Raw genomic sequence first — 26641 nt, forward strand, 5'->3', positions numbered from 1 at the left:
GTGTTACGTCGTGCAGTATAGATAAATCTTAGCAGCAGGTTGCGCAGATATGCCTAACAGGTCTAGTAGCTTACGGTATAAGGTCTCATGAGGTAATGAAGGTTAAAGTGTTGCCACATTGGAGGACATTCTTTATGATTTGGGTCACCACAGTCGTTCTTGTTTGAGGGAATGTTAGACCTTCATCTGTGTTCAGGACGGTATAGAAATAGATTGGTGGGATTTTGTTGCATTTTCTCGTATCAAGCTTTTTTTATTAATACTTATCAAGGGCGTTCTCACAAGAAAAGGGAATACGTTTGCAATGTAAACCTCTTATGATACACTGACATGTACTATATTTCATTATTGTTACCTGCGGTTATTTTCCGTTCATATTTATTCAGTACACAAGTCTACTAAATAAAATACTAAAATTAAACAAAAAAAAAAAGTTGTCTCCTTAACATTTGATGCTCAGAAATATTTTTCGTTTTGTGACTTTGAATATTTTTCTCTCTCTCTCTCTCTCTCTCTCGGAAAAAGATAGCAGATGATATATGAGCTTTATCGTCTCAAAGTCGTCCTAGGCTTCAAAATAGAAAAGGCATGGATGAAAAAATAATTTCATTCAAATTTGCAATATATATTCTCTCTCTCTCTCTCTCTCTCTCTCTCTCTCTCTCTCTCTCTCTCTCTCTCTCTCTCGACGTAAAGAACATCATCCGAGAGGAAGTGTTGAAATAACCCACTCTAGCTAAGACAGCTCGTTATATTGGCTAGCCATGTAATACCGCTTTCATGTTGTTTTACAACATACTTCTAGGTGCTTCTAGGTATCCCTGTTGCTGTTGTTGTTGCTCTTCCTGAAAGCACCTGTGCTCGATGCCTGTATGCTTCCAGATGAACCTAATAACTGTTCTGGTTAAAATGTGAGAGATGCTTTCCAGTGGCTTCGCATTCCTTACTTTATCTCGCGGAAAGAACATCTAACCGCTAACCAGAAGGTTTTATATATTTTTATATAAGGTATTTGCCGTGATGGGTTTATCTTTGCAAATATTTACGGAGTTAAAAATAACATGTTTTTTTATTATTTTTTTAGTTAGAAAATGTAAATAAACAATTTTTTAGTTAGAAAATGTAGATTTTTCAATTTTTTTTAAGTGTTTTTTTTTTTTTTTTTTTTTTTTTTTTTTTTTTTTTTAGAAAGGGGAGATATGTCTTCAAGAATTCCAAAAAAGAAGAAAAACCTCGACGCGAGCGTCAGAAGATTTAAAGCATTAAACTTTGTGCACTAAGATAAACCGAAGCCTTCTTGCCGTTCGTAGGAAGACCATTATGCACTGCTCAGAGAAATTAGCTGCCTGCCACCAGCCTCAAAATTTGGGCATTTTATGACAACTTAAGTGCAAAGAAGAGAAACAGAGTTTTAGGACTGAAGGAAGATGAGGTTATTAAGGCATAAATGCATATGCATAGGAGAGAGAGAGAAGAGAGAGAGAGAGAGAGAGAGAGGAGAGAGAGAGAGAGAGAGAGTTATCCACAGTTAGATTAAATGAAGTGTTCAAGCATACATGACAAATTGTGGAAAACTGAACTTTGGAAAACGAAATATTTTTTGTATGAAACTGTCTTAGGGGAGTGTATACAAAGAAATGAAATTTTATTGTAAATAAGCAACAAAAACGAAGCCGGAACAGTTCTCTTTGCTGTGGGGTGCCAGGACGTGGTGGGGATGGTGGAGGAAACTCCTCGTCTCTCTCAGAATGAAGTGGGGCAGAAGGGAAGTGGAGCTGATAAAGAATCTCATATAAGTACGGATGAGGAGGAAGAGATGAAGGAAATGGAGGGAGTCGAGGAAGCGAGAGCGGAAGTGGCACTTAAGCTAAAAGTTTTTGCAATTACTTTCTTCGTATATCTTACTTGCGTTTTCTTATCTCTTTCTCTCTCTCTCTCTCTCTCTGTCCACAGCTACTTTTTATATTACCATTTTTTATAATGAAGATCCCAGAAAATCAGCAGCTTAATACAAGATCAAATAACGCCATATGTTTTACCCTTTTGCATTGTTTTTATTGTCAGATAAAAGGAAATGTAAGTGTACCCTGCGAAAGGAAAGTAGGTGAGCCAGAATTCACTAACTGTGGATTGAAGTCTCATACCGTATGGAATAATGCTCCTAAATATGCAAATATTGTGGAGGGCATGCTGCCTTAGACAAAAATATGGTAGATATGGCAATAAAATCAAAGTAATCATTAGTTTCCCTGAAACAAAAAGAGACAACGGCTAGCAAATTGGAAAACAGTAGTCTTCATCTATGTCTCTAAACAGGAAAGAAGGCCTAATGGCAGTTCCCTGGGAAGAGCCTGACTGGCAGTAACTAGAAGATGGACTTTACCAGGTTGGCTCTCACGTAGTACAGGCATTATAAAATGCCTTGAACTCAGGAAACTATTCTGTGTTGCCTTAGAATTAGACACACTCAAGTGTAGCACCTAGGGCTTTTAATAGCTTGGCATCACAAGCCATTGACTATGCAGTACTTGCTGGTCGGGCGTTCCAATTTTTATCAAAGTAATTTTCAGTCAATTTATTTTCTTAAGAGTATTTTGTGATTTTATTTTGATTCTTTGTCTATCAAAAAGTGCTATATTTAATTTTATGCCTAATATTGAATTTTATTTTTTTCGAATAAATGTAATGAATGTGCAGACAAATATATCTTCCATTCCTGTCGAAGGTAGCTGAAATTTATCTTTAAGATCTCATAAAAGTAACTTGAATCTGGGCACTTCCTTCATAAAAGTAACTTGAATCTAGGCACTTCCTTGTTCATAGTCAGCATTCTTACAAGAAATCAGATACCATTCTGAATTAACAACTTATGTCCAAGAATGCCCTGAATGTGGGCAAGAGCTCAAACTATCGGCTTCTACCTTGTTGCCCATATTGTTCTCAAATGTATATAACCTTCGTAACCAATGTATTGAAAGCTGTGTACTTGATCTTATTAGAAGTTTTTATAGTTGACCAACTACAGAGTTGTTGATGCAGTTTAGCTATGAATGAACCTAGGCTTGTCATCTCTTGTATTCTATAGGGTATTATTCTGAGGCCTTTGTTGATTTTACTATTTGCTACAGACCTGATAGTTGGTCTTGGTGCATATATAATGCGCCAAGTGTAGCTATTGAATGTGTGCAAAATGAAGTGAAGTAACAGCTAACCTTGGAAGATAAGTAGAAATATTCAATAAGTAATACAAATAGTGGTGGATGAAGCCAAAACTTAGAGCGTCTGTCATGCTCACAAAGTAATTCCCTCCCTATCCATGCGCTTAGAGTTTCAGAAGACTTGGTGATTTTTTTAGAACTTTAAAAGCATCCCATTTAATGTTGCAAAAACTATGTATTGTTCATAAGGCTTTCTGTATAAAAAAAAAATACTTTGTTAATATCCCATGCCTCAATAATTACTTAACATCTCATACCTCAGTTTATTAGTTTTACCATTCGTGGAATACTGTGCATGCACGGTAGCTTATTACAATGCTCCTCCTTTACGATTGTACCTTCGACCGACGAAGTATTTCTTCTTACACATTTTCTGTTTTTATCATTTTCTAAATTTTCCTTTCGTCCTCTTATATATCTGCTATCAGAGGTTCGCCCCTTTTTAATATACTATCAGTGGTTCTCCCCTTTTTGTACATACTATCAGTGATTCATCCCTTTTTGTATGTTATCAGTGGTTCACCCTTTTTGTATATATTATTAGTGGTTCATCCCTTTTTGTATATACTATCTGTGGTTCACCTCTTTTTGTATATACTATCAGTGGTTCAACCCTTTTTGTGTATACTATAAATGGTTCATCCTTTTTTTTTAATATGCTATCAGTGGTTCACCCCTTTCTGTATATACTATCAGTGGTTCACCCTTTTTTGTATATACTATCAGTGGTTCACCCCTTTTTATATATTATCATTGGTTCACCCCTTTTTGTATATACTATCAGTGGTTCACCCATTTTCTCATTTCATCTCCAATTCATATTTTCCTCTCCTATTTCGTATTAGCATTGCTCGATTTTACCGAGTTTGCTGTTGTGTGCTTCCTCAGTTTTATTTTTGTCTGCGTAGCCTCTCTTCCATATCCTCTCTCCGTTCTTTCCTCCTCCCGATCCTCCGTCTTTCCTCAATCCTTTCAACTACATCGGTCCCATTTTGTCCTCCGGAATGGATCAAAGAGCAGGCGAATCGAAAGGAATTTCACTTGACAAAGGAGGCATAAAGTGTCTTTTAATCAGCCCTTAACCTGCTTCGCTCTCCACGACGAACGAAAAAAAATCTGTGATAGTATGAATGAAGGTAGGAACAGATAAAGGGATGATAAAGAGAAAAAGTAGTGTCAAAAATGATAATTACTACTACAATAATAATATGCAACGCTATTTTATAAGTCTCTAATTTTTATTTACCAAATGCATTATGTGTATATCCGACGTATCGATTCCTATCTTTAGATAATGAAAATTGAATTCCTTTTTATTTAGTCTAATTTCACGGAAACCACTGATCCATTGAAACCAAGTTTCAATTATTTTTGCAGCGTATTTTCTCGGCTAATAACAAGCATTATCTTACATACGGCCTCCAAAAAATTATTCTTGAAATATCATTAAAAGGCCAGACAGGAAACTTGTTCTTGCTTGATACTGTTAAACTGAATAACCTTCTGGTAAACCATCTACCACAGAAGTGAAGTGTAGTAGCCAACTGTATTTTGATGAAAATGTAATCAACCACAGATAGCCAGTACAGTGTTTAAAGATAGTGAATAGTTTGCAGTATATTTTAATAGAAAACGTATAATGCTTTTTGTGATGTCTGAAATTTTGGCATTCTGTTATTAGACGGACTCTGACGGGAAACCTCTGATTCTACTGACAGAGTTCTTGTATTTACAAGGAGAGCATTTTCAACCATTACCAAACTCTTCATCTGCATCAGTTTGCTATGCAGTTTTACATCAGAACCAAATTTCAAATATAATGATCATAAAATGTACAATATAAAAGTTATTAGGCAAAATTTCTATTTCACCATGACGCCTTTTGAAATTGATCAGATAGAAACGTAGAGTTTAGCATCCATACTATCGCCAAACTTAGAGTACAATTCTGAGAGATATCGAAAGTGTCTTTTGGATTACACATACCATAAGGGATAACGGTGACATCTACAGAAAATATTTAATGTACTTCATATGGAAATCATAGAAGACGACGAAGAGACATTCCGCCTCCTGTAATTTTTCTTTGAATTAATGATTTTACACGTGGACATGAGAATCTATTCCATCCTACATACATTCCTTCACATTTTGTTTCTGCGGTTATATTTTAACTTACGAGTAAGATCGGAGCGGTATGCAGTGCTAGCACATGAGGTTCGTATGACATTGCGGTCGAGGAAAATAAAAGTATTAAAAAGAATCCCCTAATAGTTGCGTCTGCAGAAAGCGAGAGGGATATTAAAGAAATAAAAAACGTAGTTAAGGTTATGGGAGGAATTCAAGTTACCAAGGTCAGATTTACTGGCAAGAAAATAGTCGTGAATTTGGAGACAGAATGGTTCTCTCTTTACCTTCTTCATAGAGAGAGAGAGAGAGAGAGAGAGAGAGAGAGAGTATAAATGTGGTTCGTAAGATTAGTAATGTTGAAAAATTTACCGTAAAATGCATTAATTCCATTAGTTCCATGAGATTTTCTAAGTCTGGCGCCAATCAGAGGTGAACGAGAGTTGATGATAAACATTGGAGTGGAGATCGAGAGTATTAGAAATAATTGACCGATACCGAATCGTAGTGGCTGCGGATAGAATGTGGTTTCAAATATTAAGTCTGTGAGAATTAAGGCACAATTAGATTACATGATATAGCGTTAGTTCAGACTAACATTGCGAAATGTGTTTATCAAGGGGCACGAAATGGGAAAGAAGATTATGAGATATGGATCCAGCATCACAGGCAAAAGATCGATGATGATGGTTCAGATGCGAGTGAGTTGTTACGAGTTTTAGATATTTAAGTAGCAATAGGAAATATTCTTGAATTCTTTGAGCGTAAAATTAAGAATATCGTGAATAGTTTTTACATGGCAAATGGTAGATATTAGGAAGACAAGTTTTTGTAAGTATTTAATATAATCCTGGAAAATGTAAATTTAAGCATTGAAAATAATTCCATAGTAACGGGTACACTTAATAGCCAAAGTCCATCAGACACCACTTTGAAGTTGAACCTCTTGATGTGGGATTATTGGGAAGTGTTTTAGATCAGTTATTGAGGTATCTATCTAAATATGACGGGTTTTGACTGGCGAACAATCTGCTCACATGCAGGTAAGCTCGATAGAAACAGACCTTTGTTCTGCAGTTAATGACCCGGTTGTATCAAATGGATGATGTTAAGTGTGGCATCTTCATTTTACTTGGCCCTGGTTGCCGCTTTTGATTCTGTAGCGCAAGATTTGTTGCGCGAGGATCTGGCATTCCTTCATCCATAAGGAGAGGTGCTGGTTCTAGTTCTCTTCTGCATTTTTACAACTGAGTTGTCACTCCTAGTCAGGATATATGCGACAGAGTCTAACCCTTTCGCTGACAACATACAGTTTTACCCAACATTAAGCAATGAAGAATGTATAGATGGGAAAGTGAGTACAATTATGGGTAATATTAAGAAATGAATGGAAATGAAACGGTTGAAATTAAATGAAGATTGAATGTTTGACTCTAGCAAAAAAAAGGGCGACCTTAGGAGGCTGGGAGACTGTTGAAGTCTTGTCATCCGAGGTACTATAATTAACGCGTAGAATTCTGTAAAAGATTCAGGAGTGATACTAGATTCATCTGCCTTTTGAGTGATCAGATCAATAAAGTGGTGGGATAAACACCGGAGAAACATTTCGTTCATGAAGGAATACTGAACGAGCATAATATTCAGTTGTTCATTCATAACTATGTCGCTGAGGGGACAGGTTATTGTAATTCCAACTACTATGACCTTCCGAAAATCCAATTTATTACGAATAGAGCGAAGGAATCACACCGTTATTCATAAGGTCAACACATTTCGGGGAGACATTACAGGACATTCAACAGCGAATAATTATGACACTGAGACAGATTACTGAGCTGTATAGGACTTTGGAACCTCTGGACGATAGGCCCTATTTTGCTCAATAAATTACCACGAGCAGTTAAATCCAGAGACTTTTAATAAGTTAATATTAAAAAAAGATTAAAATCGCTGTAAATTAGTGACTGTACACTAACGAAAACAGTACTAGTGATACTGAACGATTAAACTCACATGAGTTGATCTCAGATTATTGTTGTAATCAGAAAACTCAGTTGTCTTATTCGAGAGTAAAATCCTTTCACGCACCTGTCGCAGTCAGCTTTGATATCGCAAGTGGCTAATGTGAAATATATGAAGATTCTCATAAAAATTTCGTTGTAGTAGAATGTGCCGCACAACTTTCTCTCTCTCTCTCTCTCTCTCTCTCTCTCTCTCTCTTCTCTCCATAAAAGATGAGTCAGGAGAATTCGGGATCCCGGGGATGAGGGGAACTCCAAAGGGCCAACTGGAAATTCCTGGCATTAAATGCAATTCTTCCGTCCTCCTTCTTTGGCATTCATTCATCTTGCTCTTTTATAGATTTTGCTCCTATTGTTGGCGGGAGACAGCTCCCCAACACTCCTCTTGGATCGTAATGCTGAGGATTCCGGCGAGAAGAGCGTTACTTCAAAATGAGACAGTGCGGCAATATCTTTTAGGGGGAGCATTAAAGTATTTTTTTTACATATGAGGCTACCATTTATTTTACGCTCACTTCCGGCAACGGCGAGAAACTGTAAGCATTCAAACTTATACTAGTTTGATTTTTAAAAACTTTACATATAAAAGCCAATCGATCAGTTAGAAAAAAAAAATTCAAAATGCTATTGAGAAAAACTACAAGGAAGTTACTAAATTATATGGTATTGGTCTGATAAAAAGAATTTTCAACTTGATTTTTTGATAGCTGAGAATAAGACAAAGCACCCTATTGATCTTCGGAATACATTGGATATTTTTAAAATTAGTCGTGATAACTGTGGTCCAACGATACTGTCGGACTTTGAATAATGGCTGTTGTAGGACTTATTAAGAATGCTCAATTGCACTTATATAATATAATGACTGTTGTACGACTAGTTAAGTATACTCAATAGTACTTATTAAACCTTCCAGAATATGAAATACACTAATGCAAACCATCAAGGTCGGCTTAAGACAGAACATTGTTTTTCTTAGCGTGCCCACTGCAGTAAAACGTCGTAAGCACATGTTGACAACTTATCTTATACATGTGACAAACAGGTTGACAAATAGCTCCACAATGACCATATAGAAAAGTCAACGACCGAAAGTGGAGACCGAATCTTTTTGACAAATGGTGGGGCTAGGCATATGAACCACTCATTAGGACTTCCAGTCGACTTATATTCAGCACGTTTGTGATTTGTGTGCAATAACTTGCCAACGTGTGTTTATGGCATAATTTAGTGTGGACGCACCTTTAAACTTCCGAACGTTACAATATACAGTAGGCCTTAAGTCAAACATTTATATTTTTTTAGCTTTATAAAAAAAATACTACAGGGCTACGCAATGATTTTAGTGAAGGAAAAATAATGCATTTTAATATAATGGTTGGGAATGAAGTAGGGTATGAATATGGAGCATTATAATCATCTTTGAACAGTTTAACTGAAATTATGGTTTTCTTATTGGGGTTGTCTTACCAACTATGGAAATATAAATACAAAAAACAAATAGAATTCACGCAACCATACTATAGAATACACACACACACACACACACACACATATATATATATATATATATATATATATATATATATATGTGTGTGTGTGTGTGTGTGTGTGTGTGTGTGTGTGTGTGTGTGTGTGTGTGTGGAAAAAGAGAGAGAAAGAAATAGTCCCACTAATAATGATTCACAAAGAAAGTTTCCACAATCATGAAATATACCGGGCATTAGCGTCTCATTCCTCATAAATTGAAAATAGAATTTAAGTAGCCGTGCTTCATATGTTACTTTTGGTAGTAAATGGTCTGATATGAGCACCACACACCCTCTTTTGTCAATGAAGCTGTTGAAATAATATTAGTAAAATATCTTTAATAATATATATATATATATATATATATATATATATATATATATATATGTATTATATGTATATATATATATATATATATATAATGTAGATAAATAGATAGATATATATACTTATATTTATATAAATATAAATATATGTATATGTATACATACATACATATATATATGTATGCATGTATACATATATATATATATATATATGTGTGTGTGTGTGTATATATTTATGTATATGTATTAGAGTGTGTGGTTATCATATCAGACTATTTACTACCAAAAGTACTGCATAAATTACGGGTACTTAAATTCTACCCCCAACTGAGACACTAATGCCCAATATATATTTCTTAGTTGTGGAAACGTTTCTTTGTGACTTACTATTAAAGGCTCTCTCTCTCTCTCTCTCTCTCTCTCTCTCTCTCTCTCTCTCTCTCTCTCTCTCTCTCTCTCTCTCTCTCTCTCTCTCTCTCTCTCTCTCTCTCTCCGGTTGTGAGTTTGGCTAGATGATACAGTTGATTTATTGTGAAATCAAATCATATTTCCTTTGTGAATGGCGGAGAGAGGGACTATGAAGATTTTAATTTTTTTTTTTTAATTTAATAATCAATGGGTTACATAGCAAGTAGTCTATGTAACCCACTTTAAGTGTACAGTCCTTTTGTAAATACCATCGCACAGTGGGATTTCTCCAGCACATTAAGAATGTGCGCACGAAACTCGCCATTGTCTTCCAAGAAGAGAGATTTGAGAAGAAACAAATGGAAGTGATGGCGCTGCCATCAAAGTCAAAGCTACTTACCCAGGAGCTTGGAGAGCCAGTCTGCCAAGTCTTCCTTGAGCGGGAGAAGCTGACGTTCGTGTGCTTCGGCAATCTTGGCGTGCAAGAGGGACATATACTCAGACTCGGTCCTCGGGTACTCGTCGTCCTCTAACTCAAGGCAGAAGGACGGCTCCCTGGGAAGAGTAGTCGTCATGGCGTTAGACGGTGAAGGAATTGTGGGATCTTTCCAAGTAGTGACCCCCTAGGGGTGGACGTTATCTACAGAATTTTGTTTATATTTTTACGGTAATCGCCAACGGGCTTGTACTAAACACGACGCAAAGGAGGATAAATACCGGGTTATAACCCTTGAGGGTCACTATTTAGGAAAGATCCGATTATTGAATTGAACTTAAATCTAGGTGACATGGTCAGGTCAAATGGCACCGGTCTGTGGAGTCTTGATGACATCAAATCTGGTAAACATAATTTTTTAACATATGAAATTTAAGGCAATATATACACTCACTTCTAAAGATAAAGACTCATGTTCTTGTTATGATTATTTATGCTTTAGTTAGGTATTTGCTAGAAAAACATTGTAACATCAGTTCTGATAGGGTTCTTGAGAAATTCTATTGAGTTGTTCACACATTTTGGAAAGCAAGACTTATTGATGGATTAATCTGAACTTGAATGGTACATATCATTACTTTTTATTCTATTTCTTATTTTTTTCAAAAAGGAAGACATATTTAATAACTAATTTGTGGAAAACTTTTAAAGAGTTAATAATTTTCATGGTAAATCATATACAAAATACCTGAAAAGCTGGAACCAACGGTTTAGAAAAAAAAGAGAAAAATATTGAGCATGCTGTTCATGGTTATTTTAAAAGCCTTTTTAATTTACTTTATTGTCGAACTCGGGCAAAATGAAAGGGATGCAGCAGTTAGCCAACGATCATTAAGCAGCTAATGGTCCAATATGAAGAACAAACAGAAGCCCATATGGACTAGCCACAAAATAATGCAAGCAAAGCAATATCATTAAGAATCAACACTTAGAAAAAATTATAAACAAAAACCAAATAGAAATAGCAGGGTAAAAACTCAGTGCACAAGTAAACGTACAATGGAGATTCATGGAAATCTCAAAAGTGAGGGATTGACTTGAAAGGAGAAAAAACAAGAAGTAGAAACAAAGGAGCCAGAAGGGAGTCATTCAAAGGAAACCGAAAAGGCTATAGAGTTCGGGACGTCTGTGAACCTTTCCTTTATAAAATTCTTTCTCCTTGATTTTCTGGGGGTTGGGGGGGGGCGGGGATGGGTAGGTGTTTTAAAGGGGATGATGGAGCAAGGTGCTGTCTGGTAGATCTGAAGTTTTCTGTTTCTTTCTGCGCGTGTTTGTCAATTTCTAATATACCATAATTCATACTATTTTACTGTGACAAAAAAATTCATATTCTACTGTAACAAAAATGTTTTCTGGGACGAATGTTTATGACCAACATGAAAAGTCTTGTTTTGCCTAACTAAGTTTAAAATAAAGGATATCACGAAAGCAATGTTAGATGATTGTCAGTATCTAAATGTTATAAGACTTTTATATTTTGAATATTAGAGAAATGGCAGAATGAGGTTATCATTGTCATTGATAAATGTGCCACTCAAGACATATAACAGATGATTACACAATTGTAATTTCCATATATATATATATATATATAATATATATATATATATATATATATATATATATATATATAGATAGATGATAGATAGATAGATAGATATGTGTGTGTGTGTGTATGTAATAATCGCTTTATCTCCGTGATGTTCTCTCTCTTATTTGGGTAGGTAAGATAAGTTGGAACAGAATAAAAGAATAGGTATATACTATAATTTTTTTGTCTGCCTTTTTAAAAATAATCGTGAAGTACGTTAGGTAAATCTTTTTGTTCTATTATTGTCTAGTCTGTCTTATACCGTGTAATGTTTGAAGTTAATAATAATAATAATAATAATAATAATAATAATAATAATAATAATAATAATAATAATAATAATAATAATAATAATAATAAAAATGATTAGGATAAGGGGAAATGAGGATTGAGGACGGTGTCTGAATCAGGAAAGGACTTACCTGGACTTACTCCGGGGAGTGCGAGGTGTCCTAGGCGTCCTAGGAGTTGCAACCACCTCTGAAGATGAGCTTGACTGAATGGCAGATTCCAGACGGTCTGCCGCATCACTCACTCCGGCATCCTCATAGACACCGCTCCCTTCCATGCCGCCACCGCCATTGACAAGCGTCATGCCCTCCTCCTTATTACCGCCGCTTTTTGTGCCTGAGGTAACCATTTGGTTGTCTTGGCGGTCTCCCGGAGGAGGATCTTTCGAGGGCCCTTGCTTACTAGAGTCATGGTGGGTACTTGAGTCACTTCCAGGCAAAGGAGGGGCGGAGGTAGTGGGGGTGGTGCGCTTTGGAGGGACAGACGGGCCCTTCCGGGACCCACTCCTGCTACGGTTGGGAGTTCTAGATGGCTGGTCAAGGACGAAATCGACACTGCCTCTCACGGGCGTTTCATCGTGAGAGCGATTGGGTCTTGACGACTTGGAGGAAGATTTGTCGTAATTTGTTGGTTTGGGTGCTGGTGTCGGTGGCGTGGGTTTGTGGCTGTGGGGGGCGGTGCCTGCCGCTGCGTGTAAACAGCCCACAGGAGTGCGGTCATGAGCACCATAAACGCGACGAATGAATGTTCCCGGAGGATGAGAAGGAACGGCGCAGTCCGGCTCAGAACGTCCCACAGGCCCAGGTATTCCTGTAGGGGATCTAGCTGGTGGACCTGGTAGTCCAGTAGGAGAGCGACCAGGTGGGATGGCCACACCGACGGGTGACCTTGCAGGTGTCTGGTTCGGGGTTGTTGCTTGGGAAGTGTCCCGAGAACCACGCGACTGCGATGGCCACCACCTGCCAGAGTCTGTCATGCTTGACCCAAAAGCTAGTTCCACAGGGGACATGGCGGCTGGATCAAAACTGCCGTTGTAGAGGGCTTCCCCTGCTCCATCGGGCATTCCTGCGTGAGTGGCAGCATATTCGTAAGTTGTGGGAGCTGTTGGTGTTCTGTAATGTGCCACTGTGAAGAATGGCACTTCATAGTCAGTATCGTTGCGGCCCTGGAAGGAGGGGGGTTGAGGAGCATCAACGGGGAACGAAGGGGCGTCGTACGACCTCGGAGAAGCGTCAGGAGGTGAAGTAAATCCAGGGGCTGCATCTGCAGCCCTTGGGGATGGCAAGGATTCAGGTGTACTGCAAAGGGTCGTCATCCTTCACTAGATATCCTCTATTCTCCGTTCTCGGACATGTGCCCAAAACTCCGGTGTGGCTTTTTCTGTTTCAGTGGGTGTTTTTGTGTCAGCTCCTCATAGGGAGGATGTTCACCTTTTCTATTTGGAGCATCACTGCTTCAGACATTAGTCAACTGGTTTTTTTGCCATATCCATCAAGTGCGTTCGCAGTTACAACGCTTTCATTATTATTGAAGTATTTGCTTATGAAGTTGCTATTGGCTCAAGCTGGTAACGGCTTGGAATAGCATTTTTTTTAAATCTTTATGACTAAATACTTAGCAAATATCAAATTCGTTACACAGACTTGTTAATAAATACGGAATAACAAGAATTTGTCTTTTCTAGTTAAATGAGATCTTATGGACGGTAAAATAAGCGATTTCGTCTATCTACATAAAGTAACATCCATTATCAAGAATGATTCAGTAAAGTTCTCTTAAGTACCTACACAGTTTATTAATACTTAAACGAAGTTGGATTTCGCTTGTTTTGTCATTTTATATTTACATCTCTACAACACACTACGAGTATATTCTAACGCCTCGTACATCTAAAATATACAATTCATAAACGGAAAAAAACACTCATAACTGAGCCTGGTTTTTATACATGAAAAGTTCACTCTAAAGTTATTATCACTCCTATTGTCTACAATCTATGAAAAAGGATTCTGGGCTAGCTTCTAAATCTCGGCTGGATCACAAAATTCGTAGCCGATGGAGAGTTTTTCTTTATTGCCTATCACAACCTTGGGTAGATTTCCTCACTTTTCAACAAAACCACAACCGTCGTAAAGTCCTGAAAATAGAAATTAGCAGAAGTTGTAGACGAAAATAGCTTCGGCTCAAAAAACTACTTCTACTCTTAAGATTAAATATAACAAATAATCAGGTTGACTACTGTCTACAACTAAGCCTAATTACACAAAAAAACAGAGATCATGGCAATATAACCTTACATTGGCTACCTTAATTCTAAGCTCGATAAGATAAAGTGTAACCCGTTTCTTATAGTTTTATATAATACTAAATACCTATTCTTATCACTATTAAACTACGCTACGCGGTTTCTTAAAGTTAGTTAATGTTGTGCGTTGTCTTAGACGTTTAACTACGAATACCTCAGTTTGTTGAGGGTGGATGGGAGTTCGTGCGTAAATAATTACGGCCAGTTCCTTCCTCGAATGCACAAAGATAAAGTATTATCATTGTCAGTTTACCTGTATCTCTCACCCCTTTTAATCTCCATTTAAAACAATTTCGATCACATTTAATCCAGTCCTCCGTGTGTCTGAGACATCTATTATCGATTTCCCTTTTATTTGCTATGGTACATTTGGTTCATCATTTCCGCGAACCCATTTCTTCCACCATTTTCGGTTAATCCGTCAAGTCACTTCATTTGTCACTTTTGATGGCCCATTTCGCTCACTATTTCCTGTCACCCATTCATCCGCTCAGCCCATTACTTCCCGTCATGAATTTCGGTCATCTTAGTCTATCGCTCATACCGTTCATACTTTCAGTGGCAAGTTTATCCATTGTTTCTGATCGTACCAGTCTGTTTAATTATTCCGACCATGTGTGTGTGTCCAGCATTTTCATTCATTTCGTCCGTTTTCGGCCCTACACTTCGTCCGTAAGTTTCGACCACGCATTTCATCCATTTTGACCCCCTATTGAATACATTATTTTCTACGCTTCATATCGCCCATTATTTTCGTCCGCGCATTTTGTGATCCACAACTCGCCGTGGATTGGATTCGAATTGAAGGTCGAATTATCCTAATATGGTTTGCAGTGGCTTAACTCCATGTCTAACTTCAATAGCAGGCGAACTCGACGACAGGAAGAGGAGGACAAGCTCTCTCTCTCTCTCTCTCTCTCTCTAGGGTAATCAGCTTAATGAGGGAATAGACGAAGCCATGTCTGAAATGCTTTTCCTTCCGGGTATGAGAAATATTTTTTAGAGAGAGAGAGAGAGAGAGAGAGAGAGAGAGAGAGAGAGAGAGAGAGAGATTCCTTAACCGTGTTTAGGATGGAATAGAGAGAGAGAGAGAGAGGAGAGAGAGAGAGAGAGAGAGAGAGAGAGAGAGAGAGAATTTTCTATACTGCGAGTTACTATGGAATTTATTTTCAATATCAAGAGAAAGCACTTGTTAGTACCTTATTTGTGTTCATATTTCAGGGCCCAGCAGAAAATAAAGATAAAATGGGCGTATATGTGTTTACCGGGAAACGGAAAGGTTATTCTTTATCGCTTTTCAATAATGAACTTTCTCTCGCAGTAATTGCTGCCAGGCAGAAAACCTGACTAGTTTTGGCAGTGCAAAAGTTATACTGCCATATTTTTTTATTTTTTGTAAATTTACCAGTTCGTAGCTCCTTAAATATTAGTTGTATAGTATTCGCCATTTATAATTTCCAGTAAATTACTAAAGTCACCATTTTATTTTTTTGCAGACTCCCCAGTTAGCCAAGACTGGTTTATTTCAATTTCCTGTCTCGATATTTCTTGCAAATGCCCCCAAGTGGCCCTTCTTATTTCTGGCAAGTGCCCCAATAGGCCAGTGAATTTTCCAATACGCTGTTTTTTTTTTATTTCAAATATCTAAACACTCACACTTAATTTAATTTCGCTTTTTTTTATCATGACTGGTATTTTGGGCTGCGCAGATTCCAAACGGAAGTACTTGAGATAATTCGCATGGTTTTTTTTATTATGAGTCTCATATGTATGAGATTTGTGATTTTTACAATGGTTTCACCTGCTTTCAAATTTTTTTCATGACTAATCACATGACTTTCATTGCATGGCGTTCTTTTCCGCGAAGAAAGATATCTTGCCAAACTAAGCGAAACACAAAGACGTCTTTGATTTTCCGATATTCGATGGAATGAGACTCGAATTAGAAATGTCGTTCCTTTGCGGTATCTTATTTTGTCTGCATTGCAGCCTGGCATTCCTTCAAGGGAAATGGAAAAACATTGCTATTTCTCTCTCTCTCTCTCTCTCTCTCTCTCTCTCTCTCTCTCTCTCTCTCTCTCTCTCTCTCTCTTGCACACACATTTTCGTGTTGCGATATCGTGGGTTTTATTTATATTGCTTGCAGAGTCCGTTCTTTGTCTCTCTCTCTCTCTCTCTCTCTCTCTCTCTCTCTGAATGCCGTCGTCTGAGATATCTCTCAAGATCTTCAGCTTTAAAAAGATCTCTCCGGGTTTCCATTTACCTCTCTAGAAGTAGGCCAATTTAGGCTGTCCATTTTCCTTCCAATTTGACCCAGAATTGCCTCCAGCGATCGGCAGGCAGAGCATGGGTGTTCGCAAACATGACATTACCCACTCGTGGCTTAGCGTCTCATAATTTCCCAAGGGGCAAGTTTTTCCTTTTCTCGGAAAATGGCGAGGGAGGTGTTTCGTATCAAAGCCAGTTCTAACGGTTGTTTGGTGGTATCTGCATATCGAATAAAACTCTCAAGGGTTAGATGTTTGTTGGTTTATATATGATTAATAAGTATCCCTTCAAATGAATAACGTCTATATCAACATTTCGAGTTTTTCAGACAGAATTTCATTTCAAATGTCATGGCTGGTGATTTACATGAGGGCAGAGTTTTCAAGCCGGTTTGTCATTAATCGAAGTCGATAGGGGTTCGGAATGATAAAGAAAGTCTCTCTCTCTCTCTCTCTCTCTCTCTCTCTCTCTCTCGGCTCCCCTCCCCCCGACCTTATTACCGTAGGAGCGTTTCACAGTATACGAAATTACGAAAAATTTAAATGGTGCCTTGCACGTACTTACGGATTCAATGTAATTTTACCGACCGTTTTAGTAGCAGATATTTGCCTCCTATGACATCATCCTCGGCTGTTAACAGCCTCTTTCTTATAAGCAAAGTGACCTGATACCATGAACGTAACTGGGGTTCCTCAGCGCAGGACGTAGAAGCATCTTTTCATCCACTGCCTAGTTTTGGAATAATAATCTGGGCTCAAGATTTTTAGTACATCTTTCACGTCCACATACTATGTGCGTGTTTGTGCGCGCGCGCTTGTGTGCATATATATATATATATATATATATATATATATATATATATATATATATATATATATATATATATAATATGTATATAAGAATTCAAAACATTGTCAGCTTGTTACCTTCAGCAGTAACTTTTCGCGGTAATATTTGCTAATATTTATCAAATATTCTGGGTCTCATTCTTCCTTTTGTGAGAGTATTTTTCAGTTATATTTCCTATAATAATGATAGTTTTACGTTATATTGTCTGCTGCTAATAATAATAATAATAATAATAATAATAATAATAATAATAATAATAATAATAATAATATGTTTTCGTACGCAGATGAAGGCTTGGAACGCTTTCGAAATCCTACCCTGGGAAAGGACGCGAGGACCGTCCTCTCGTATCCCTTCGGAGGCTTCGGTGTTGTGTTATCAAGTGTAAATGGCGGTGGAAATTAAGCGCCCAATGGGGGCCGTTTTGCAAGGCTGCATTGCGCTAAGGCGGATCTCATGTTTCAAGAACTACTCACTGAGTTCTTATCAGATGTTAGATGACGATTAACCGATGTAACAGAACAAATGGTTTTTTTTATGTCAATGGAAGACTGAATGTGTTTCTTATCGTAATGGGCAGATATAAATAACTTGAAGTATTACATATATATATATATATATATATATATATATATATATATATATATATATATATATATATATATATATATACATATTAGGTAGTTTTCTGTAATTGGCCACCTCAAAATTTGTATTTTTTTCCTAATGGAATCATCGAAGATAGATATATTATATATGTATCTATATATATTATATATATATATATATATATATATATATATATATATATATATATAAGAATATCAAGAAACACAAGAGTGAAAACCGAAGATCTTTGTTTAGAGGCAGTTGGCGTGGGTGTGTATTGAGACGGAGGCGCGCGCTGGAAAATGAAGTTTGTTCGTTTTTCCGATTTCTTGAGAAAAAGTGAGGACCTCTGTTGTTTTCGAAAGACAAGTACCAAAGTATTCTTGCGAAGTTACCGACTGTTTCCTGTAAGAGATGATCTTTCTTTTGGAAGAGGGAATAACTATTATCTCGTGGGGAGAGACGAGATTCTTTCAAGACGAAGAAAATTGCTTTTTTGTTTGGGTAAAAGGGAAATTAAATTTGAATCTGAAAATTTTATGTCTTCTCTAAGAAGGAAACAGGAATGGTTTTTCGTTAACCTTTTAGTCCGATCTTTGAACTCTATGAACATTTCAGAATTCATCCCCTTGGAATTTTGGCATTTTGAGGGTAGACAGTTGTACGTAATGTGGCGGCGAATGTAAGGTTCACTGACATCGTAGTTATTGGTCCATCGGTTTATTAGTAAAACCTCACCTGCTCTCACTAAGTAGTACTGAAGTCTTACCCAGTCATTTTTGTGTAGTAGGGCAGTGTTGTAATATACACAACACATCAATAGCCATAGTACTCTATTTTCGGAGCTTGTACCATCAGTATTGGTGCACCTCACGTTGGGCACTGTAGGCATTACTAAAGTGTCTTTGCGATGTCCCTTCGTCCCTAGCCGAGGAGAGAATCAAGAGGAATGAAGATTTGTGAAAGATAAACCACAGGAAAGACTTGAGAGACGGAATTTCACCGAAACCTTTGTATTGCATGGTTTTATAGGCAATGATTACATGTATACATACATGTACATACATGGGTATATATATACATATATGTGTATATATATATATATATATATATATATATATATATATATATATATATATATATATATTGTGTTTCAACATATATGATTAGCACTTTCGGGTATCAAAAGAAAAAAAATGGTGATGATAAGGAAGAAAGAAAAATCGCTTTTAATCTGATATTTTGATGTTCTTCATCTGAATGCCTTTGTTCCATTTTCGTTTCCATTTCATGTAACATGACACTGAAAGGATTTTGGGTGAATGTATCTCATAAGTATGATTATCATTAATAACCATTGTTATAAAGAAAATCATGATAGCAATCATTTGTGTTGGGAGATATATTTGTAATGAGTGTCATTTATTTGTTGGACATCACCTGAGCAACGAGTGAAAATTGTCCAGCAAACCCTTAATTATTTTGGATTAAAAATTTACCCTTGATTTTACAAAAAAAAAAAAAAAAATTCTTTAAAGAGCGTCAATACATCCAGTGGTTTTAGTAAGCACAAGTTTTTTAAGAAACGCCTTTTTTTATAGAGACGGAACCCTATTTCATTTGGATTGGATCTGGCTTTTAAGAAACAAATCGGGAGTTCTTTGGTCCAACATATAGCGAGATGAAGTGTAAGAATTAAGATTTAAAAAGAAATGTATTCCTATTTTCCTTCTGTGTTTTTTTTGTCTAGTTTACAAAATTTGAAGCATTGTTGACTGCTAGTGCTGATTCTAATCCTTACTGCAAGGTAGAGCATAAGTTCCTCAAGTTTCAAAAGGTTATGATTAATTGCATCGGTACCATCCTGGTCATTAAATGTTAAAATCCTTTGCAGAACATCTAACACGAAATCAGTTCATGGCCACCATAATCACGCAAATTTGCACTCAGTCTTTAAAAAAAAACTGCTATTAATTTATCAACAGCGCTACAAAAAGGTAATGACTGGGTAAAAGAAAAAAAAAGTGAATAATAAAAATAACTTTGTATTCGTATATGGTCGAGTTAAGCGACGCAGGAAGTCGGCGCGTATATCAAACAAGTCTTGTTTCATTGATCAAGCCAAGTCTTGAATTATTGATAAATATAATTTGTGCAAGTCACGAAGGGAATATTACTCCGATAATCATATGCAGAATTTATGAACAGATGGACGCCATAATGGAAGACAAATTGTAGTCGGTTACTCTGTCACTTCTTTTGTATTCGGAATTTTCGACGAGGGCAGAGCAGTTACTTTACGGTAAAAGGATCAAAGCGCTTGAAGAAGTGAATATCAATAGTTCGACAAGCACTACTAGCCAGCAGTGGGTTTGTAAGGGTAAAACAGTTTGACACATTCTCACACACTATAAGGATTAGATTGTAGCGTATTTTTTTTTATTCGGTAAAATAAAACTCAAAGCAAGATTCTACCTGCTGATAGTATCGCAACTACTAGCAGAATAATGAATATTTTATTATAAAAAGAAAGCAGCAGGTTTTTTTTCACAATTATTCTCATTTGCAACCACATCAATAAAAAAAGAAACCCAGCACCGAAATACCTTGGAAAAAGGAGAGTGGAACAATGGCATCGTCGCGCAACGCTTGGGAGAATGGGAACCTAACTAGAGAGAAGCCCTTCCAACAACCCCCACCCCCCTCACCCCCTCCTCCCTCCGTCCACCCATCAACCACTTCCCCTCATCTCTTTTACCCCCTCACTCTCCTACACACAGTATTATCATCAGTGACGTCAATCCGATGATACCCGTGAAATTATACTAATTAATCTTACAGGGAAACTGTGGTCATGAAGTCAGTCGAACTCCCTACCGTTCCCGCTCTTCTAGACAGACACACAGAATTAGCACCGGTTAAAACACGATTAGCAACATATTTTAATTGCAAAATGCATGTGTACAGGGAGTTTAATTACATACTGAGAGCCTTAGTGCAATGTGCCTTTGGTTTCTGAATCTAGGTGATTTCCTCCCCATATGCAGAAATAAGCTGCACGGCTAACTTGAAACTGAAAGCCAGGAAATTAAGCTTATTTACCCTTAAGTACTTTCCATTTAGTTAGTAAGATTAAACCAGTGGGGAAATTAAGCACCGGTGTAGGAAATGCAAACACCGATTTTATCCAAATATTTTGTAGGTTAATCTACTTTTTGACTAAGATCGTCATAAATTCAGAGGTTTGAATTCACGATCTGTTCGTATATCGTAGACGACACGAAAATAATGTTTTCTGGTTCAGTTTCAAGGTCAATGGCCTTACGCATGATTTCGTGCGGGGTACATTGCCATCTATCATCATTAGCACAACAGTTCTCTGGACGGTCGATAAAATCGTTATACGCTCGAACTAGGTTGGTTGCCTCGCGTTCTGGGTTTTGAAGAACACGCAGCGATGGAAGTGGTCACTTGTCGAACATACGATCGTAGGTTATATGGGGCGCGCGCGCACACACGCACACAACATACACACACATATATATATATATATATATATATATATATATATATATATATATATATATATATATATATATTATATATATATATAAAGCCTCTTATTTCATTAAATCTCCAATTCAGTATACCTCGGAATTGTAGATAAGTACTTCGTCACCAGTAGGATTCGAAATGCTACCTGATTGGGAAACAATAAAAATACAGTGGCTTGGAGGTCGATGGCTCAGAGGTCAAAGTCAGTATAGTTTCCCCAACCAGGCCTCAAGTTTGAATCCCAATAGTGTAAGTTATTCCCAAGGTTTACCAAACGATACTTGTGGCTTGATATATGTGAATAAATACACACGTGTATGTATGTATGTATGTATGTATGCAAGTATATATATATATATATATATATATATATATATATATATATATATATATATATATATATATATATATATATATATATTTCTTTGGTCAAGTGTATACGTAGGTCTCAGAGCAAATATAAAAGAGGTTTTCTTTAGCACTACACAGACTCATTGCTACAATAATAATAGATCCAACGTCTCCCTTGAAATTGATTTACACTTTACTGGCAACGTTCACTGTAGGCTTCTCCAACTAAAATTAGTCAATTTACTACATGGAAAAGTTACCTTTTATTTATAACACATCACACGCCGCCAACGAACCCCCCCCCTCCCCACCAACCCCCCCCCACCCCTGAAGTAGTTTTTATGGGTTCTTTTAATATGAAAGACAGTTACTTAATATTTATCAAAAATAACCGGTAAAGCATTCAGTAGCTATAAAAAAAAATATTGTCATCGATTTGATCTCATTCGTATGCTTATACACAATGAACATTTTTTCACATTTTTTAAAAATATGCTTACCGTTTTTTGCCCTGCTTAATAGTTGAGTTTAATAGAGATTTACATTATATATATATATATATATATATATATATATATATATATATATATATATATATATATATATATATATATAGAATAAAATGCACTGATCTAACATAAGATTAGTTTCATATATCTTACTGAAACTTTGGTGTATAGCTTTATTGTGAATAGTCTCTCTCTCTCTCTCTCTCTCTCTCTCTCTCTCTCTCTCTCTCTCTCTCTCTCTCTCACAACACACACACACACACACACACAACGTTTTACGCTGAGTCGTGTTTATACGTTTCACAAATTTCCTTGGTATCGTCAGAATGTAAATATTGATTTAATTGAAACATTGTACACGCTATGTTTCTGTTCCGTAGTGCCGATATTCAACCTCGTCTCATTTTAATTTTGTTTGTTCGGGATATTTATGCAAATCTTGCGCTCCTGTTTGCATAACCCGTATGCAGACATGGGCGGATTAAAAAAAAAATACCTCTCGCCGTTGAAGGTTATTAAAACCACCTGGGCCTCCGAGGCCCAGATGCATTTTACATATTGCAAGCTACGTCTAATCAGCATCGATTTCCTTTCGTGTAATGTTTGAGCAAAGTATAAATTTGCCTGTAGAAAAAACACGCGTTAACCTTTTCAGTAGAAGCCGGAAATGTTTTACGTTTTAGTTGCTTGTGTCAACATATCACCTCTTATGTCAGTATTATTCATATTATTATTTTGATTAATTGTGTCTGGTCTTTTACAAAGACTTCTTTTATAAAGACTCAGCCATCTTCATGGCCATGACAGTTCAAAGTGACCTCCATGGCCCCAGCGCAAAGTTCATACGGTCCAAAATTCATATTCATTCATCTTTACTACAATTCCTGTGTTTGGATTATTAGAATTTCAAATTAGAGGCGTCCACTGCAATATCCGTCGGAATGAATAACTAGTATCATCTTTCAAAAATCTTAATGAAAGAAAAACGTTTAAACGCTTACTTTTTGCATTAGTGACCCTTTCTACAATTACTGGAAGCGTTCATCACGGCGATCTTTCTGCGCGGCAGTTCACAGTGAAACGCTTTCGTAATATTCGGTTATGGGCGGTCATCCAGGTCGTAAGTTTGTCTTTATCATAATAAACCACCTCGGAAGCCATCTTGCGAGAGTCTGATGACTGTAAGCAGCATTATGTATACTCCGTTGTAACTTTTTTAATCCCGCGTTGCACCTTCCTAGGATGATGAGGCTGGGGATGAACTCCCGAACTGGCTATCCCATTTTTTTTAGAACTTATTCTTTATGCATCCCAAGTCACTGTTTGGCTCGTAAAGGAAGTTTTACTCTATCCTTCGTGATGCAGGAAATCAAATAAAAGAGATAAAAGTCGTCTTTGCGTGGGATTGGTTTGGGGCAACTTTCGCTGGGCGTTCAATTACGCTATTGTCATCTTGTTATCAAGTTGATGGGTGGCTGGTGGTGCTCTCCGCCGTCTGCTGTAAGAACGGACTTTATTTACTCATATATCTGTTTTTGTTGTCTTGTGTCTCATTCCATTTAATCATAGACGTTACTCTTTTTTCCTTGTAACTGTTGTTGTCGTTGTAGTTCAAGCGGTGTTGTTCTCCAGCTCGCATTTGGGAAAGACTCACTGAATAAATAAAGAAAAAAAAGAAAAACAAAATGGGTTGATGCCTTGATCTACAAGCCTCGGCTCTCTTACAATTAGCTGATATTGGGCTTCATTTAGGCAGTCATTTGTATCTTCAGTATTTTGCTTTGAAGGTCAAGACAGAATTGAATCGTTATCTTACGTTTGTGATTCATTTAATCCATGTTCCCTTTTTATTCCATGAAATTCAGGGTTTTAAAGTTTCCGGGATAGGATCAATCAAAAGCTATAGAAAAAAAAAAAGTTGAAATGAGTTTGGTTTGAAACAGAACTGTATAGTATGCATGGAAAGGTGCCGAAGCATCTTGGTTCTGGTTATAATCAGTAAATTGCTAAAATTTCCTACTTTATCAGAGCGCTTTCATACGAAAATGAGCAGGGCGCTTCAAAAAAAGTGTTATCTTTCCTTCCTTTGTTTTTTATTTTATTTATTTTTTTTTTCAGGAGATACCCGTTTTTAGTGTTGACTACCGTTCGATATTACAGACAAATTACTTTTGTCAGCGACCCTTTTTATTTTTTTTTCAAAAAATTGCGCAGTGCCTCTTCAATTACTTAAGATGCATCTGTAACATCACTGACCTTTTAGGATAATCGGTATCACGATGATTAAAACATCGAGATCAATATATTATCATTATTATATTATTACGTATTACCTTAAGGCAGGATGATACATATGAATGTTGAAATGGCGTAATTTTCCAGAAGCCCTTTGCGACACGTGCCTTTGGCAATGATGATTGTCTTATAAAAAGTATCGCTGAATTAATACTGAACTATTGATACTTCCAATTAAATATGGAATGGAAACTGAAAGCCAAGTTCTGTTAGGTGAATATTTAATTACCAGTAATGTACTGATCAACGATTAACATTCTGTCTTTTAATTATTTTCATATTTTATTTATTTGATAGCGGATCTTTATTTTTTTTTATTTTAGAGATTGAATAAATAAACTCACTAGCCACAGTGTGTTTTTGATAGCGGTGAATTTCTTTTGCGCAGATAATGTTCACTTGTATACGAGGGACTTTCTTATTATTTTCAAGGCCTCTAATAAACAGCGGAGGAAATTGACAAATCAGTCATGATGTCCTAGGAACCGAACATACACACATGACCAACCCCCAAAAACCTCTCCACCCACATGAGACTTAAGGGAGCAAGTCATATGGTTGATGACGACTTATCAATTATGACCTGGATTGCTGGTTTACAGCATTTTAGCAGTTATGGCAGTATGTATTAACACACAGGAATCAGAAAATACTTGTTTCAATATTCTAAGTAAATTCTTTCGCATATAATGGCCAAACGAACAAAGGGTAAGAAGAGGATGCTAAAATTGTATGGCATAAATCGAAAGGTAAATGTCCACTGATGGGGAGAAGGAAGTGAGAGGGGGGGATTAGCAAGTAAAAAAATACAACAAGGCGGTAATGATAGAGAAGAAACGAATAGTAAAAGGAAAATAGGAAGTAGAGATAATAAAGCAGTGTGGGGAGAAGGAACGAAGGGGAAAGGGAGATTAGAAAATAAGAAAGCCAAAGCGATAAGGGAAGAGAAGAAATGAAGGGGAAAAAACGAGAATAGGAGAAAGATTATCAGGCGTCGAAGGGTGAGAGGAAACTGGGAGAGATGTCTCTTGCCTGACACCAATCTCTCTCTCTCTCTCTCTCTCTCTCTCTCTCTCTCTCTCTCTCTCTCTCTCTCATCGTTTGCCCGCGCACGTGTTTTCAATTACAAAACGGAAATATCCGAATAAGAAATCTCTCGATTGCGTTTCTAAATACAGAATGCGCTCTTCTTCCGTCAACGTGGAAATGGAAATGATAACGAAAAAGGTTCTGTTTTTTTTTTTTTTTTTTTTTTTTTTGCCAGTATTCGTTATAAGAATCAGACGCCTTTTTTTCACCAAGTGATGTTTAAATAAATATCGACATTCATTTCAAGTATACTTTAGTAAATTTGTCCTACCGGTGTGATTATTGAGATTAATTTTAAGAATATTTTGTTTAATTTAGCTTAACCAGTTTAATTATTTCAATAATTTCAGTTCTCATAGCGGTTTAAAATGAACCTATTTTTCCCTTTTCATTTCATTTCAATATAATTCAACGCGTAACTATTACCTATCAGAGGATTCACGTGTTCCTTTTTTTTTTCTTTTTTTTCAAGACAATTGAAAGACCGAAAATTTTCCTTTAGTAGAAAATCTTTGGAGAAGTGAAGATTTTATAGGCCGTTAAACCAGATTTTATAGCTGGGTACGAAGCTGGAGCTACCCTCTGCAATACTTGATTCTTGTTTGACATCATCATAACCTTTTCATGATCTCAAAAGTTAAAATCGTTACCGATAAATAATTCCTCAATACTACATTAAATTGCGGACCCATAACATAATCATGAATTTTGAAAGCGAATATCACTCTGTTTACTTCGTTTTCACAACATTTTCGACAAGTCTTAATTGACGCAATATAAATACTATAGATTACGAAAATGTT

General features: G+C 36.7%; 1 protein-coding gene across 12 annotated transcripts in view; it reads right to left on the reverse strand.

Moving 5' to 3' along the window:
- LOC135217422 (mucin-2-like) overlaps positions 1-26641 on the reverse strand; it is a 463906-nt gene that overhangs the window by 233172 nt on the left and 204093 nt on the right. For all 12 annotated transcript variants that reach the window (XM_064253279.1, XM_064253275.1, XM_064253277.1 and 9 more), the window contains 2 exons: positions 12140-14145; positions 10031-10185 (listed from right to left, as the gene is read on the reverse strand). In XM_064253279.1, the coding sequence (XP_064109349.1) occupies positions 10031-10185; positions 12140-13323 (1339 nt within the window). In that variant the 5' untranslated portion in view covers positions 13324-14145. The remainder of the gene's footprint in view (positions 1-10030; positions 10186-12139; positions 14146-26641) is intronic.

The sequence above is a fragment of the Macrobrachium nipponense genome, chromosome 7, assembly GCF_015104395.2.
Source record: "Macrobrachium nipponense isolate FS-2020 chromosome 7, ASM1510439v2, whole genome shotgun sequence".
NCBI classification, from domain to species: domain Eukaryota; kingdom Metazoa; phylum Arthropoda; class Malacostraca; order Decapoda; family Palaemonidae; genus Macrobrachium; species Macrobrachium nipponense.